General features: G+C 46.8%; 1 protein-coding gene across 1 annotated transcript; it reads left to right on the forward strand.

The window, feature by feature from the left end:
* Positions 1–391: 391 nt before the first annotated feature.
* Positions 392–9094, forward strand: KLHL40 (kelch like family member 40). Its single transcript, XM_005150008.2, has 6 exons — positions 392–1813; positions 4497–4657; positions 6235–6342; positions 7337–7522; positions 8071–8217; positions 8983–9094. Exons 1-6 carry the CDS (start codon positions 668–670, stop codon positions 9092–9094), a joined length of 1860 nt encoding a protein of 619 aa, XP_005150065.1. The 5' UTR covers positions 392–667.
* Positions 9095–13379: the final 4285 nt, after the last annotated feature.

Below are 13379 nucleotides of genomic sequence, written 5' to 3' on the forward strand. Positions count from 1 at the left end.
GCTGGAGCCAGGAATGCCACAAGGCCCACATAAGACACTCCCTTATTGCATCTTTTCAGCTTTGACTTCACCGTCTATTTTTAGCACAGCAAAAGGTTTAGGAGTTTCAGAGCAGTCATTTTAGCAGTGCTGGGAGAAGGTCTCAGTCTTGCCATTCATGACCCAGAAGGCAGATTCAGACGTTCGATTCATCTGGAGGTTGTTCCCCAAGCACGGTGGCTGAGCCAATTGGTCACATATGTCTCCCGTCATGACATGGCAGCAAGAACTCCTGCTCCCCCTGGGGTGACTCATGGGCTGACAGACCCTTCCTGAAGCATGGAGGCTGGAATTACAGCTGTTCCCCCGGCCCCCTCCCTTCCTCCTTGTCCAATGTGTCATATTAAAGGGTGATCGGCTTACACATGCTTCAATATAGATTCCTTAAGCTTTGTAGAGCTGTGGCTATATATAAAGCCCTATGCTGGAAACTGAAGTACACAGACAGCTGCGATAGTAGCAAGCGCTTCACATTCCCACTGTGCCAACAGTCTGGAAGCAAGGGAGACAGCGAACCCTGCTTTGAGCAAGTTTCTTTACCAGGGGCTTAGGTATAGATATATTCATAAATATATATCTATAGAAGAAGGATTGGGGAAAAAAGGAGGAAGAGCAGGTAGTGTTCACCATGGGTTTGCCTTTAGATCAAGCGGAAGAATTGCGTCTTTACCAGCAAACTCTTCTCCAGGATGGACTCAAAGACATGTTGGACCACAATAAGTTTCTGGACTGTGTCTTGAAAGTCAAGGGGAAAGAGTTTCCCTGCCATCGGCTGGTACTGGCAGCATGCAGCCCATATTTCCGAGCAATGTTCCTCTCGGACATGGAAGAGAGCAAGAAGAGGGAGATCAGTTTGGAAGATGTTGACCCGGATGTCATGGGCAAGATCCTCCATTATATCTACACCTCTGAGCTGGAGATCACAGAGCAGAATGTGCAGGACATCTTCTCCGTGGCCAACATGTTCCAGATCCCCTCCATCTTCACCGTCTGTGTGTCCTACTTGCAGAAGCGGCTCTGCCTCAGCAACTGCTTGGCTATCTTCAGGCTGGGCTTGATGCTGGATTGTGCCCGGCTGGCGGTGGCAGCTAGGGATTTCATCTGTGACCGCTTTGCGCTGGTTTCTCGTGATGAGGAGTTCTACCAGCTCTCCCCCGATGAGCTTATTGCAATCATCTCCAGTGACTCCCTCAACATTGAGAAAGAGGAGACTGTCTTTGAAGTAGTGATGAAGTGGGTGGGGACCAAGGACCAAGACAGCCGGCAGAAGGCTTTGCCTGTCATCTTTGAAAGCATCCGCTTCCGCCTCATGCCCAATGACTACATCAAGGACCACGTGGAAAAGCACGCCATGGTGAAGTCCAGTCCAGAGCTGCTCAAGAAACTGCAAATGGTGAAGGATGCCCAGAAAGGCAAATTCACTGTGGTGAGGAAGAAGAAAGTGAAGAAAAGCAGCGAAAAGCAAGAGAAAGACAATGTTGTCAATGGAGTAGTAGATGAGGAGGAAGATACAGAGGAGGATGCTCTCCCAGGGATCTTAAATGACACAATGCGCTTTGGGATGTTCCTCCAGGACCTTATTTTCATGGTGAGCGACAGTGGAGCAGTGGCCTATGATCCCACTGCCAACGAGTGCTATTTTGCCTCCTTGTCTACTCAAATCCCAAAGAACCACATCAGTCTGGTGACCAAAGAGAATCAGATCTTCATTGTTGGAGGACTATACTACAACGAGGATAGCAAAGAGGATCCCATGAGTTCCTACTTCCTACAGGTACTAGCTTTGTTTTTCTTTTGTTTCTTTGATCCCTTTGGAGCCTCACCAGTCTTTAGCTTCTGTATGATAAAAGTAATACTAATTCTCATATGATACTAAAATGAAAGTTGTAAATGAAGGTGAAACATCTGAGATGATTCACTCTTCTCCCTATATTTTTAAGACATATCCCACTAAAGGGGGTTCTGGTAACTGGGGAAGGAGTCTTGACAGAGTAAGTAATAGGAATAAGCCTTCTTGACTCAAATCCTGAATAGAGGACCATTTTGACCACTGTATTTCATCCAGCTGTTGCTGCCATAGGGCCACTAACTGGAAGGTTAGTGACATCATGTCTGGGTTCTGCTTTGCATCCTTTGTATTGAATCCCCAGCAAAACCCAAGGATGACTCTGCCAAGTGGCAACAAAGGAACAGCAGCAGCTACAGCCACAAAGCAAACACCCCAAGGACAAAGGGTATTTCCCCACCTATCAGTATATACCTCATTTCTAGTGCTGTTCTTGTCCCTGGAGGTGTGCTGGGTTTGATAGGTCTGGAGAAGGGGAAGGGAAGATCTCACTGGTGTCTGCAGCTCCCTGATAAGAGGGGACACAGAAGAGGGACCCAGACTCTTGGATTTGCACAAAGATGGAACAAGAGACAATGGCCACTGGTTGCAGTAATGGAAATTTCAGCTAGTTGTGAGGAAAGTTTTCCCAGCTGAGGTGGTGAGGTACTGAAGCAGGGCTCCAGAGAGGTCACAAAACCTCCATCATTGGAGACATTTAATATTTGACTGCACAAAGCCCTGGCAACCTGCTTCCACTCCAAAGCTGTGCCTGTCTGAGCATGGGGGTTGAATGAAAGACTTTTGGAGGTCTCTCCAACCTAAAGCATTCCATAATTCTGAGCTGAAAACAGCAAAGTTTCTATATTCAGCTCCCAGTTTGCCACTGACTCAGTAGCAAATGCCTTGGGTATCATGTGGCTGTTTGTATTGCCTTGCCCACAAGAAGGGGACAGTGGTCCCGTCACAGCTTTCTGTGGCACTCATGCATGGGAATTGCAGACAAGCCTCCGAGGGTTGGAAAGTGCCATCAGTTTCAAAGGTGTATTTTATTGCCATCAGTGTCATTACGTAACCTGAGGTTCCTGCACGAGCAAGAGAGCTTTTCTGAGTCTTGTTTTCCAGAAGAAACTTCACACAAATGTGGGCAGGCAGCTATACAACAAGTCTTTGAACCATTGTGCCAGTGCAGCAGCAACCTTCTGACTCTGTTTCTATCTTCCCAGTTTCACATTCCTCCTGCTGAAGCCAGGACAGTTAGGTCAGGGATAGTTTAGACTTCAGGACAGGCACCAAAATACAAAAATGCTGATAAATCCCAGAGGCCTTGCAAATTTTGGCAGGAATAAAATGATTCTATCGACATTTCAGATGGAAAATGGTATCCTTTATTTGTCAGTTCTAAGATTAATGACTTGAAAACAATGCTGAATCCATCAAGAAGCAGGAACTAACTATCCTGGTGACTGAGCTGCTCAGGCTTGACTATAAATAACCCATATGTGGACCACAGATTACAAAGAGACAATAACCACAGTCACCCAGCTGAGGCCAAGGTTTTGGAGGCAACCCAGCAAGCTGAAGTCCTTTGGCCTGAGCCCACAGCAAACAGTGCTTCAGGCAATGCTGCATCATAGCTCCATCTTGCAGGGTCTCACCAAACTGGCCTCCTCCCTCCTCTGCTATATTTAATGGTTTTGCCCCAGTTTACAGCTCCCATCAAGCCATGGTGCACAGATTGCTCCCAGCATCATAATCCTTCACATACTTTTTCTCTGGTGGGAGATGAGGCAATGCCTTGATCTACAGATGTCCAAGGATCTGCAAGGATTTGGACATCTGATTTAGTAGTGCTGTATGAATCAGTCTTCCCATCTATCAGATAGGTCTGGCACACTTTTGTCAGCAAGAAGAGTTCTGGTCTTTGCAGTACCATCTCAGTTGTGTTGTACTGTGTTAGGTAGGTAAGTATAGTGTAAATAGCTGTTGTACAGATAGATAGACTCATGTACAGTTCACCTCAGGAATTCACACACACTGAGGTGATACAGGACAATAACAGTATCTTAAGAAGCAGAGCTGGAGCATGGTAACTGATCATTTGCCAGGAAGAAGAATAAGTGGGAAAAGAAGTGTCTCAGGAGAGTGAGCTGTGTAGCCAACATTGCCAGCACTGTGCTGTACCTGGCAGAGATGGAAAGTATCAGGATGAAATACTGTGGCATGGGTTACACCTGAAGAGGTTCAGGCAAAAATTCCAAGATTCAAGTGCTTCAGCAAATCCAGTCCCAGGAACTATCCACTGTAGGTCCAACATGGGACTCTGTCCTCTGAGGATGGCCAACCTTATTCTAAGTCAAGGCTTTGGTGCATAGATAAGAATATGTTCATGCTGCTGCATCTCTTCCCTTGTACTTTGACATAAAACATATGTCATATGATATATGACTTGGAATTGCACTTAAGTCTCCCTTTCTGACCAGATGGTAAGACACAGGCATTGCAGGAAATGCCTGCTGGGGTGACCAAGCTGCACATGGGAATAGACTTTTCCCTCAGCCTCTGGGCCCTGATTTTTGCCAAGCAAATGGTCTGGGTGAGCACACACTTATGACCATGTGTTTCCTTTCAGTATGACCATCTGGATGCAGACTGGCTGGGGATGCCCCCCCTGCCCTCCCCTCGCTGCCTCTTTGGCCTGGGAGAGGCAGAAAACTCTATTTTTGTGGTCGGAGGAAAAGAACTGAAAGAGGGAGAGAAGACTTTGGATTCAGTCCTGTGCTACGACCGGCTGTAAGTGTTCACATGTGAGTGTGGGCTGGGAGGTGGCTGACAGGAGAAGGTGAAGCAGCTGCCATTGAAAACAACCCCAGCTCCCCAGGGGCTGAAAGGTTTTGGAGGCAGGGCTCCAACCCTGTATCTAGATGCTGGGACCACTATCTCAGGCTGTACCCCGGGGCATTGAGCTGTCTCTGTCCAGCTGCTTCATCTATTGTAACTGAACCTCCCCAAGATGGAAGATGTAATGGGGATATTATGTTATCAGGGAATGATCTTAGTAGATGTTTATGTGAGGTGTACACAGAGGAGTGAGAGGAGTTTTTCCTTCTGCTCTTGCCCATTGGTTGGAGACCCAGTGACATTCACCATGATCTCACCAGGAGTGGCTTTGAACTGAAAAGTTTGTTTTGATAATACTCAGATATGGCCCTGAATGGACCAGCCTAATGAATATCAGGCTTAATATCCAATTATTTCTGGACAATGGGCTCTGATCCACATTAGGTCTTAACCTTTATTAAAAAGCACCATCCTTTTCTGCTCACAGGAGGCAAAAGCATCCAAAGAGATGCCACCAAAGAGGCAGAGCAGTAAACATTGACTAGCCTTTGGTTTATATTTAGATTTGTGTGTTTCAAAGTCTGCTTTATGGGCAAAGATTTGAAACCAGTTTCATTCCCACAGAATGGGGCATTCATCTGCTCCTGTGTCTGCCCCCACTGAGTGCTCAGGGGGTGGCTTGAATACTGATTTGAAGCTGGCAGAGATGTGATCAGCACCAATGCATTTCTAGCATTACTTAAGTCAAGGTTTCAATTATAGCAAACCTGGAGAGGGCAAAGTGATGCTCTACGGGATCAAATATTTGCCCAAGTTGGTTGAGCAATTGGAAAGCACTCTCAGATCTTAAGTAAAATAAGTGCTGGTCTTGGGGGCTACATCCTACATGTATGAAAACTGGGGGCAAGCCTAAGCTATGTGGATATGAACAGGCACCTGTTGAGAAATTGGTCAGCCCTATTTGGTTACTAGTTTGAAGTTTCCAAAGCCTTACAGCTTCATCCTCTGCTGTTGCAGACCTAGCTCAGAGGCTTCATCACAGCCCTGCACTGCAAAATGTGGACATACCCACTCCCATGGGCCCTTGCTGAGTGCTGGCCAACCAAAGCACCTCAAAGTGGAAGGCAGTGGCCAAAAAAACCATTTTCCTTCAGGATCTTGCAACCCCTAGGTCTCATTGGTTTTAATTTTTTTCTGTCATACAGAAATCTGCCTTGTTTGTGTTCAGCTGGTAATGGTTGCAAATGAGGTGAAATCCTGGGAGAAGTGGGGATGTGGATCCAAAAGGTCTAAGAGCAGGGGATGCTGCAGAAAATAAAGAGTGTGAGCATAAACATTCTGCATATTTCATTTCCCCCTTTTCTTTGGCATCACAGAATTCACTCATGAGCCCTATCTGTTTGAAAACCTCCTGGTTTTGAGATTGAGTTAGGATCTGTGACCACCGCTAGGTTTGGAAAGTGCCACATATTCTAGGCCTCACTCGGAAAGCTACAAATCCTTTTGTTTCAAATCTTTTTCTGATACAGGTCCTTCAAGTGGGGTGAAGCTGATTCCCTTCCTTATGCAGTCTATGGCCATGCGGTGGTATCGCACAATGGTCTTGTCTATGTCATCGGTGGAAAAGGAAGTGATAAGTAAGTCAAAAAGCAAGAGAAACTCAGGGTGTAATCCCCCAGACTAGTGTGAGTGCAGAGCTTGAGCTCCCCAACATGGATCCTATACAGGTTAAGAGGGTTAGAAGGGGTATGAGATGTGGATCCTTCCCTCTCAGCTTGCTTCTGTGACTGCAGCCCTTCCCAAGCCCTTAGAAGTCCCACAGGGACATCAGGGAGATGGTACTGTCCTTGCAGGAGAGGGAACACATCATTCCTTTTGCTCACAATATAAATATCACAGGCATTGCAACAGGTGCTGAAGAGCATGAAACTCCTTCACATTCAGAGTTTCCTGTCTCCAACCTGTGGAATAGCATGGTCCTAGTAGTCAAATCCAGATGGGTATTTGCAATAGGAGTGAAAAACCCCATCAAATCTGACCTCCATCCTGCCTTCCTGCAGCAGACGGGCTCAGCAGAAACAGACTCTCTTGGGGAGCACTGCAGCCATTGCTTTCAAGGCAGAAGTGTGACTGTTTGCAGAGCAAACATGCCAAAATCCAGCAAAGATAGATCCTGCTCTGAAGGGATTTTGATCTGAAAAGTGTGATTGTGCATACATTCACATACCTTACATTGCCGTTATGGGGACAGGGATGCTGCTGGTCATATTTTGCAGCACCAAGTTGAATCGGGAACACTGAAAACACTTTCTTGATGGCTATGTGCAAGTTTCTGAGAGACAGTTAGCTACACGGACCCATATCCAGCTCTGTAAGCACTATACTGAACTTTCATGACTCCTACCCAAAATGAGCACAGCAGAAGGGGATATGTTTTACACACAGATGACATCTCCAGCCATGGGCATCTTTGGGTCCATACACAAGCAACGGCATGCATGCTGATGTGGAGGAGAAAAATCCTTTTTAGAGACCCCATGTTCTTCCCAGCAGGCATCCCCAGTCTCCCATGTTGCAAAGCTGCCCCCTGGCAAGTGATCAAGGCTCCTGTTCTCTCTCATCTTTCTCTAGGAAGTGCCTGAAAAAGATGTGTGTCTACAACCCATCCAAGTTTGAGTGGAAGGAGCTGGCTCCCATGAAGACTGCCCGCTCCTTGTTCGGAGCCACTGTGCACAAGGACAAGATCTATGTGGCGGCTGGTGTGACTGACTCTGGCTTGACCAACTCAGTGGAAGTCTATGACATTGCCACCAACAAGTACGTACCTGAACCACAGCTTCAGGGGGTAGGTAGATGAGGAGCAGCTATAGGTGTATATTAAGCAACTTCCAACCATTCTGGAGTTTGCTTTCAAGTCCTGGTACCAGTTACTCACAGTCTGTACTCCTTGGACAGCTGAGCATCACCAATGCTACTGCAGCTGGGCTGTGAATCATCTTCAAAGCTGTTTCACCAGCTGGTGCAGTTCTTGGGTTACCTGCATTGATGTATCTTCATCTTGGGAGCTTCACCCACCATAATATACTCTCTTTGGGTGGGCCTTGCAGCCGCAGTCCTACTGCTGGGGCATGCTGTTCCATGCCAGGCATGCTTCACAGCTCACTTTCTCAGTGCAAAATGAAGCTGAACTATGATGATGGAGACAGGTATCTCTAGCAACAGTTGGTGCGTGATCCCATTCCAAGTAGACCTACACAGGTTAAACCATCACTATGCAATTCAGTCATCGATACCTGATTTGAGGCCAGCCTCAGCATGGGGGGTAGGCAGGGTGCTCTAACATGTCCCCTCTCACTATGCGGCAGGTGGGACACCTTTACTGAGTTCCCGCAGGAGCGCAGCTCCGTCAGCCTGGTGAGCTTGGCTGGGGTGCTCTACCTGCTTGGAGGCTTCGCCACAGTGGAGACAGAGTCAGGAGAGCTGGTGCCAACGGAGCTGAACGACGTTTGGAGGTGACAATCTTCCCCAGGGCAGTCCATGGGAGCATGGGAGGGGTGCTAGTGGGAGCCACTGGGGAAAAGGTAGTTTCTGTCTTTCTTGATGCCTTCAGTGAGTTGGTTACACCAGCACAAGGCTGGATGCTCACTGCAGGGTCTGTGGGTGAGAAGCTTGCCCTGTGCTGTGCTGGAGGGCACATTAGGTGATTCAGTGATCTCTCCCAGCCTCCTATAGCAACGTATCAGGGAAAATCGGCTCCTTTAGCTTTATTGCTGCATTGACGTTTTGCCTGGAGCTGGTTCCAGACCTCCCATTTGGTGTGAAGCAGCATTTCTGCAATGCATCCTCTCCTGGGGAAAGCCAGTACTCAGGCTGGAAATCTGATAGTCTTATGTGTGATCAGAGAAGTGGGCAGAAAGCGCTTTCTGATGGCTGCCAATAGTGTTAGCTGCTCCCATCCTTCACATCTGTGGCTCTAGAGCACCCTCAGCAGGCACCCACTGGCCCTCAACATGGATGTTCAGTCGTGGTGCCACCAAATCCTTTCCCAATGGAAAATACACCTTCCCTAGGAGACCATGTGCTAATACCCATGTCCCCTAGCCTGGTGCTGCAAACCAGACCGGACCAGAGTTGAAAGACCCCATGCAGCTTTCACTGGTATCTCGTGGCCAAATAATGCCTATGGGACATCACACAATGGGCTACCGCCACCATGGAGAGCAGCTGAAGAGGAGAGAAGCTTTCCTCACCATAACTGTCTGTCTGTCTGTCCCCAGATATGATGAAGAGCAGAAGAAGTGGGAAGGGGTCCTCCGGGAGATCCAGTATGCCTCTGGTGCCACTTTCCTTCCCGTGCGCCTCAACGTTTTGCGCCTAACAAAGATGTAGCAAAGCCTGATTTATTTATTTTCCATGAGGGTCTGGGGCAAGGAGGGATGGGGGGACATAAGGCCATGCGTATCAGCACAGAGATGTGGCATCTGCATACTGTGTAGGACATTGCATCTGTGATTGGTACCTTTTTACTTAAATGGGAAAGGGAGGAAATTACCTTGAAACCCTATGGGAACCTGAAGATGCTCACAAGATAATTAGAGAAGGAGAGAAGGGATCTGGAGCCTGCAAGGAGTAAGTTTACATTCACCAAGGAAATGGGCCTATGAAATATTTCCCCACTTAAGGTAGCTGTGAACATAGTGCTAGAACCCACCTTGGAGAAGAAAAGGAAGGGTAGGAGAAGTAGTACCGGAGAGAGCTGGGGGAACCTTGATGAGTTTTCAAGTGACGAGGGTTGTTGGAATGAGACAGTTAAAAGAAAAGAGCAAGTGAGCATGGGCCAGAGAAACACTGGAAGTTGCAATGAAAAGAGTCTTAGTTTTTACCTCCAGGAGATCAGGGCTGCAGGAAGGGAAAAGTTGTGCAAGTAACAGGGTAGGAAAGCAGGGAGAGATGGGAACAGGAGGCCATGTGTGTTCATCTTCAGCCTTTTGGGCTCCTCATCTTCAATCACAGATCACAATGTCCCCACCTACGGATGGACAAGTGCTGTTTTTCAGGGAAAGGTTTTATATTAATGCTGTTTCTCTCATTTTTAATGTTACGACTTTTGGGGTTTTTTTTAAGAGTACTCTAGTTTGCTAGGTTCATGGAGATCTCAGATGTGTTTGGCTCTAGGAGAGCCTCCTACTGAGGAGAAATGCATATTTATTTTAAAGTTATCCCTAATGATGTTTTGATAGAAACATGACGGTACTGGCAGCAGGACAAAGATCTGCTCGAGCAGAAATCTCCTCATGCCCACACCATCTGACCAGTGGTTTATTTAAAAATAAATTATTATGCTATTTCAGAAGAAATCTCCTGTGTCTGCTGTTAACAGAGCTGTAACTGAATGTCCACAGCAACTAAACAGAAGGAGCAAGCAGTGATGAACATATGCAGCAAGCCAGCCCCATGGAGAGCCCTAGCAGAGCCCCAGCTTTTATTCTTCTTATTTTTCCCTCAATTTGGGAGCTGAAACTTTAGCATTCATATCCTTACAGCTATTCTCCAGAGACAGGAGAACTAGAAGCTTACCTAGGATTAGAAGGAAGCTGGTGCCTACATGATCTGAACAGGAGTGATAATCAGTAGTAAAACCACCACCAAACATATACTTTGCAAAATAATTCCGTGAAAGTGGCATGAAAATTATGGTATCACAAATTGTATCTGGATGATTCATCAGATTCAAAATGCAGCACAAAGAAACTCAAGTTTGGAAAGAAAGACAATTTGGCATGAGTAAAGGTACCAGAGTCTTGTCCTGGTTTCATTTTAAGGATTTAAAAAGTTACAGGATAATCTCCTTAGAGGACAACCACATCAGAAGAGTAATGAAATATTTTCACAAGAAGAATAAATCCAAGGTGACTGGCTCGCACAAAATAGGTTATAACAAAAAAAACCCAAAACGCCACAAAAACCTTTGAAATTATCAAGTATGTAAAAAAAAAAAAAGAAAAAATCACATTCTACCCAGATCTGCAGAAATTCTTGTGGACAACTCCCAGGCTAATTGTAGCTGAATCTGCCAAATGTAGAATAGCCTATGGCAACAAAGAAAAAGAAAAATTAAGAGGAAGAAAAAAGAAATCCATGCATAGAATAACAATTTCTCAACAGTCATTTATTGCAGTGGCAGGACACCACCTCCTGCCTGGGATTAGACAAGAACACCTTTACTTAAAGCTCTTCTTGCTGGATGCAGAATGGTAAGCTGTTGACACTTGGTCCTAAAAGAGGGTTAATTCCCATCCACCTGCTCCTTGGCTCTCCTGGGGGAAATCTGGGCCCTTTAAATTCAATGGGAAATGTTGTTGAGCTTCAATGAGTTGTTATGGAGTGGTCCCTTGTTATTAGCTTGAGAAGTGGTGATTAAAACTAGTTCTCATCCTTGGGCACTCACCTCACAAGTATCCGTCAGGAATACAGTTAGTAGGAGCTTAGTGCTCCTGCGTGGTTCACATTCATTATAAAGCTGTGGGAGATGCCACCACTGGCTCAGGGCAAGAAACCATAAAAGGAAAAACAGCTGTTGTACAAGAGAACCCAGAAGAGCTTGAAATACCCCATTGCTTGAGCAAGGAGGGGCAAAACTAGTGTATGCAAGCCAGGATTGGCCCAAGGAAGGCAGCAAAGTTGCATGTCACCAAGCAAAAGTGTGCCCCAGAGATGCAGACCACCACTGCACCAAGAGGCTGCTTCAGTCCAAAGGCAGTCACAGGTAAGAAATGCCAACATGAATACGCAGAGAGGCATCATTGTTTGCTGCTTCCCAGCACACAGCTCAGGGGCATAGGTCCTCCCATGGGTATCTTTTCCAGGCAATGACAGTGGCAAAGGAGAAGGTGCATCCCAAGGGTGGGAAAAATCATCTCTCCTTCTATTACCTTCCCAATATCAGGGCTGATATTAACTGGCAAGGTTCCCACCACTCCATTTTAAATCAATAAAGGCACTGGGTGCTTTTGGCTGGGCTCCTTGGTTTCTGAACTGCCTATAGAGGAGCTCCGAAAGACGCAGCTTGTAACTCACCCAAACCTCTTGGGGCTAGTAGGACCCAGATCAGCCACCACCCTCCCTAATGTCCCCCCGGGCTGTAAACACCGAGCCCCTTCCTCTATTCACTCATCACCATCTCCTGGAAAGCTGTTTTATCTGCCCAACAACAGCTTAATTGTCTCACACATACACACACACATCAAACCCAACACAAAGTCTATACAGAGGAAGCAACAGCAACAGTCAACATGCCTGTCCTGCCTGGCTGACAACTCACACAACTGCCTGCAAAGGGCCTTTAAAATCAAACCAAACATAAAAATTAAGGTAACAAAGAAAGTGGTGGAGCTCTACTTTTTCTTTTATAAAAGACAAATTGTTTATTGATTCAGTCCTTCCACTTGCAACCTCTTTGGTAACAGTCATAACACTTCCAGACTGGGAGAACGCAGTGGAAAGGCCCATTTCTGACCTCTCACCACTGTCAGGGCTGACATGCCTGGGTGAGAGGCCAAAAGCATGGCCAAGGACGTGGCCTCTAGGGACAACCGGAAACAGCCTACCCTACCATGACTCATCTTGCCCATGGGTGGCCCAGAGAGCAGCCCCAGCACCCAAGGCAGAAGATGGCTCGGGATGGGGATGCAGATTGGGCCCTCGGTGCCATGGCTGACTGTGAGCTGTGCCCTGGAAGACAGTTTTGATGCACTTCCTGGGACCTCCCGGACATTGGCCAATGGGGCTGTCAATGCCCGATCCAGCAGTAGGCAATGACTTGCCCCAGTTGGCCCCATGTTGATGGACTAACCCAACCATCTCAGCCTCCCCCTCATCACACAATCCCAAAGAGAGTAACTGCTGTACTTGGAGTTAAAGATAAACATATATTGATTACACATGGTCATTAAAAAAAAAAAGTAATAATAATACATTTCCTAGAACATTACTTAAGACGCTTCCGAAAAGCATCCAAGCTTCCCCTCCCCACCTTCCCTTATCTATACAGAATAAAGTGCTTCATTTAGTTTGTTCACACTAGTAGAGCCACTGATACACTCATAACTTGGCATGTTTGGGCAACCGATACTGAATGCTGTAAAATAATAGAGCCAAACACCAGGCATGAGAAATTAGTTTTGAGGCAAGTGCTTGGGGTTTCATTCATTTCCTTCAAGTTCCATGCTACTGAGGTTGTTCTTATTCCTTTTTTTTGTTTGTTTTCCTTTTATTTTAATTATTATTTTCTTCCTTTGCAAGTTCGACTCAGTTCCCACCATGGTTACACGTCACTAGGCAGGGCCATGTGTGGGGAAGCTCTCTCCGTCCATGTGAACAAAGAGCGTCTGTCTGTCCATCCTTCCCTCTCGACTTCAGGCAAACCAAGAGTTTAATCAGTGGAGTTGTCTAGCAGCGGATGCTCGTTTCTATTGCACTGTCACAGCCGTTCCCACTTGCCGGCTGTCCATCCATCACCACCTTCCCACCGCACTGGGGTTATGGCTGTGGTCCAAAGGGCCAGCTGTGCCTCATGGGCACCATGAGGCTAACTGGTCTGTGCTACCAGGCTCCTGGGATAGATAAACCAAAAAACAACCCCCCACCCCCCCCCCCGACTCCCTCCCTTCCCAGA

The sequence above is a fragment of the Melopsittacus undulatus genome, chromosome 1 (assembly GCF_012275295.1).
Source record: "Melopsittacus undulatus isolate bMelUnd1 chromosome 1, bMelUnd1.mat.Z, whole genome shotgun sequence".
NCBI classification, from domain to species: domain Eukaryota; kingdom Metazoa; phylum Chordata; class Aves; order Psittaciformes; family Psittaculidae; genus Melopsittacus; species Melopsittacus undulatus.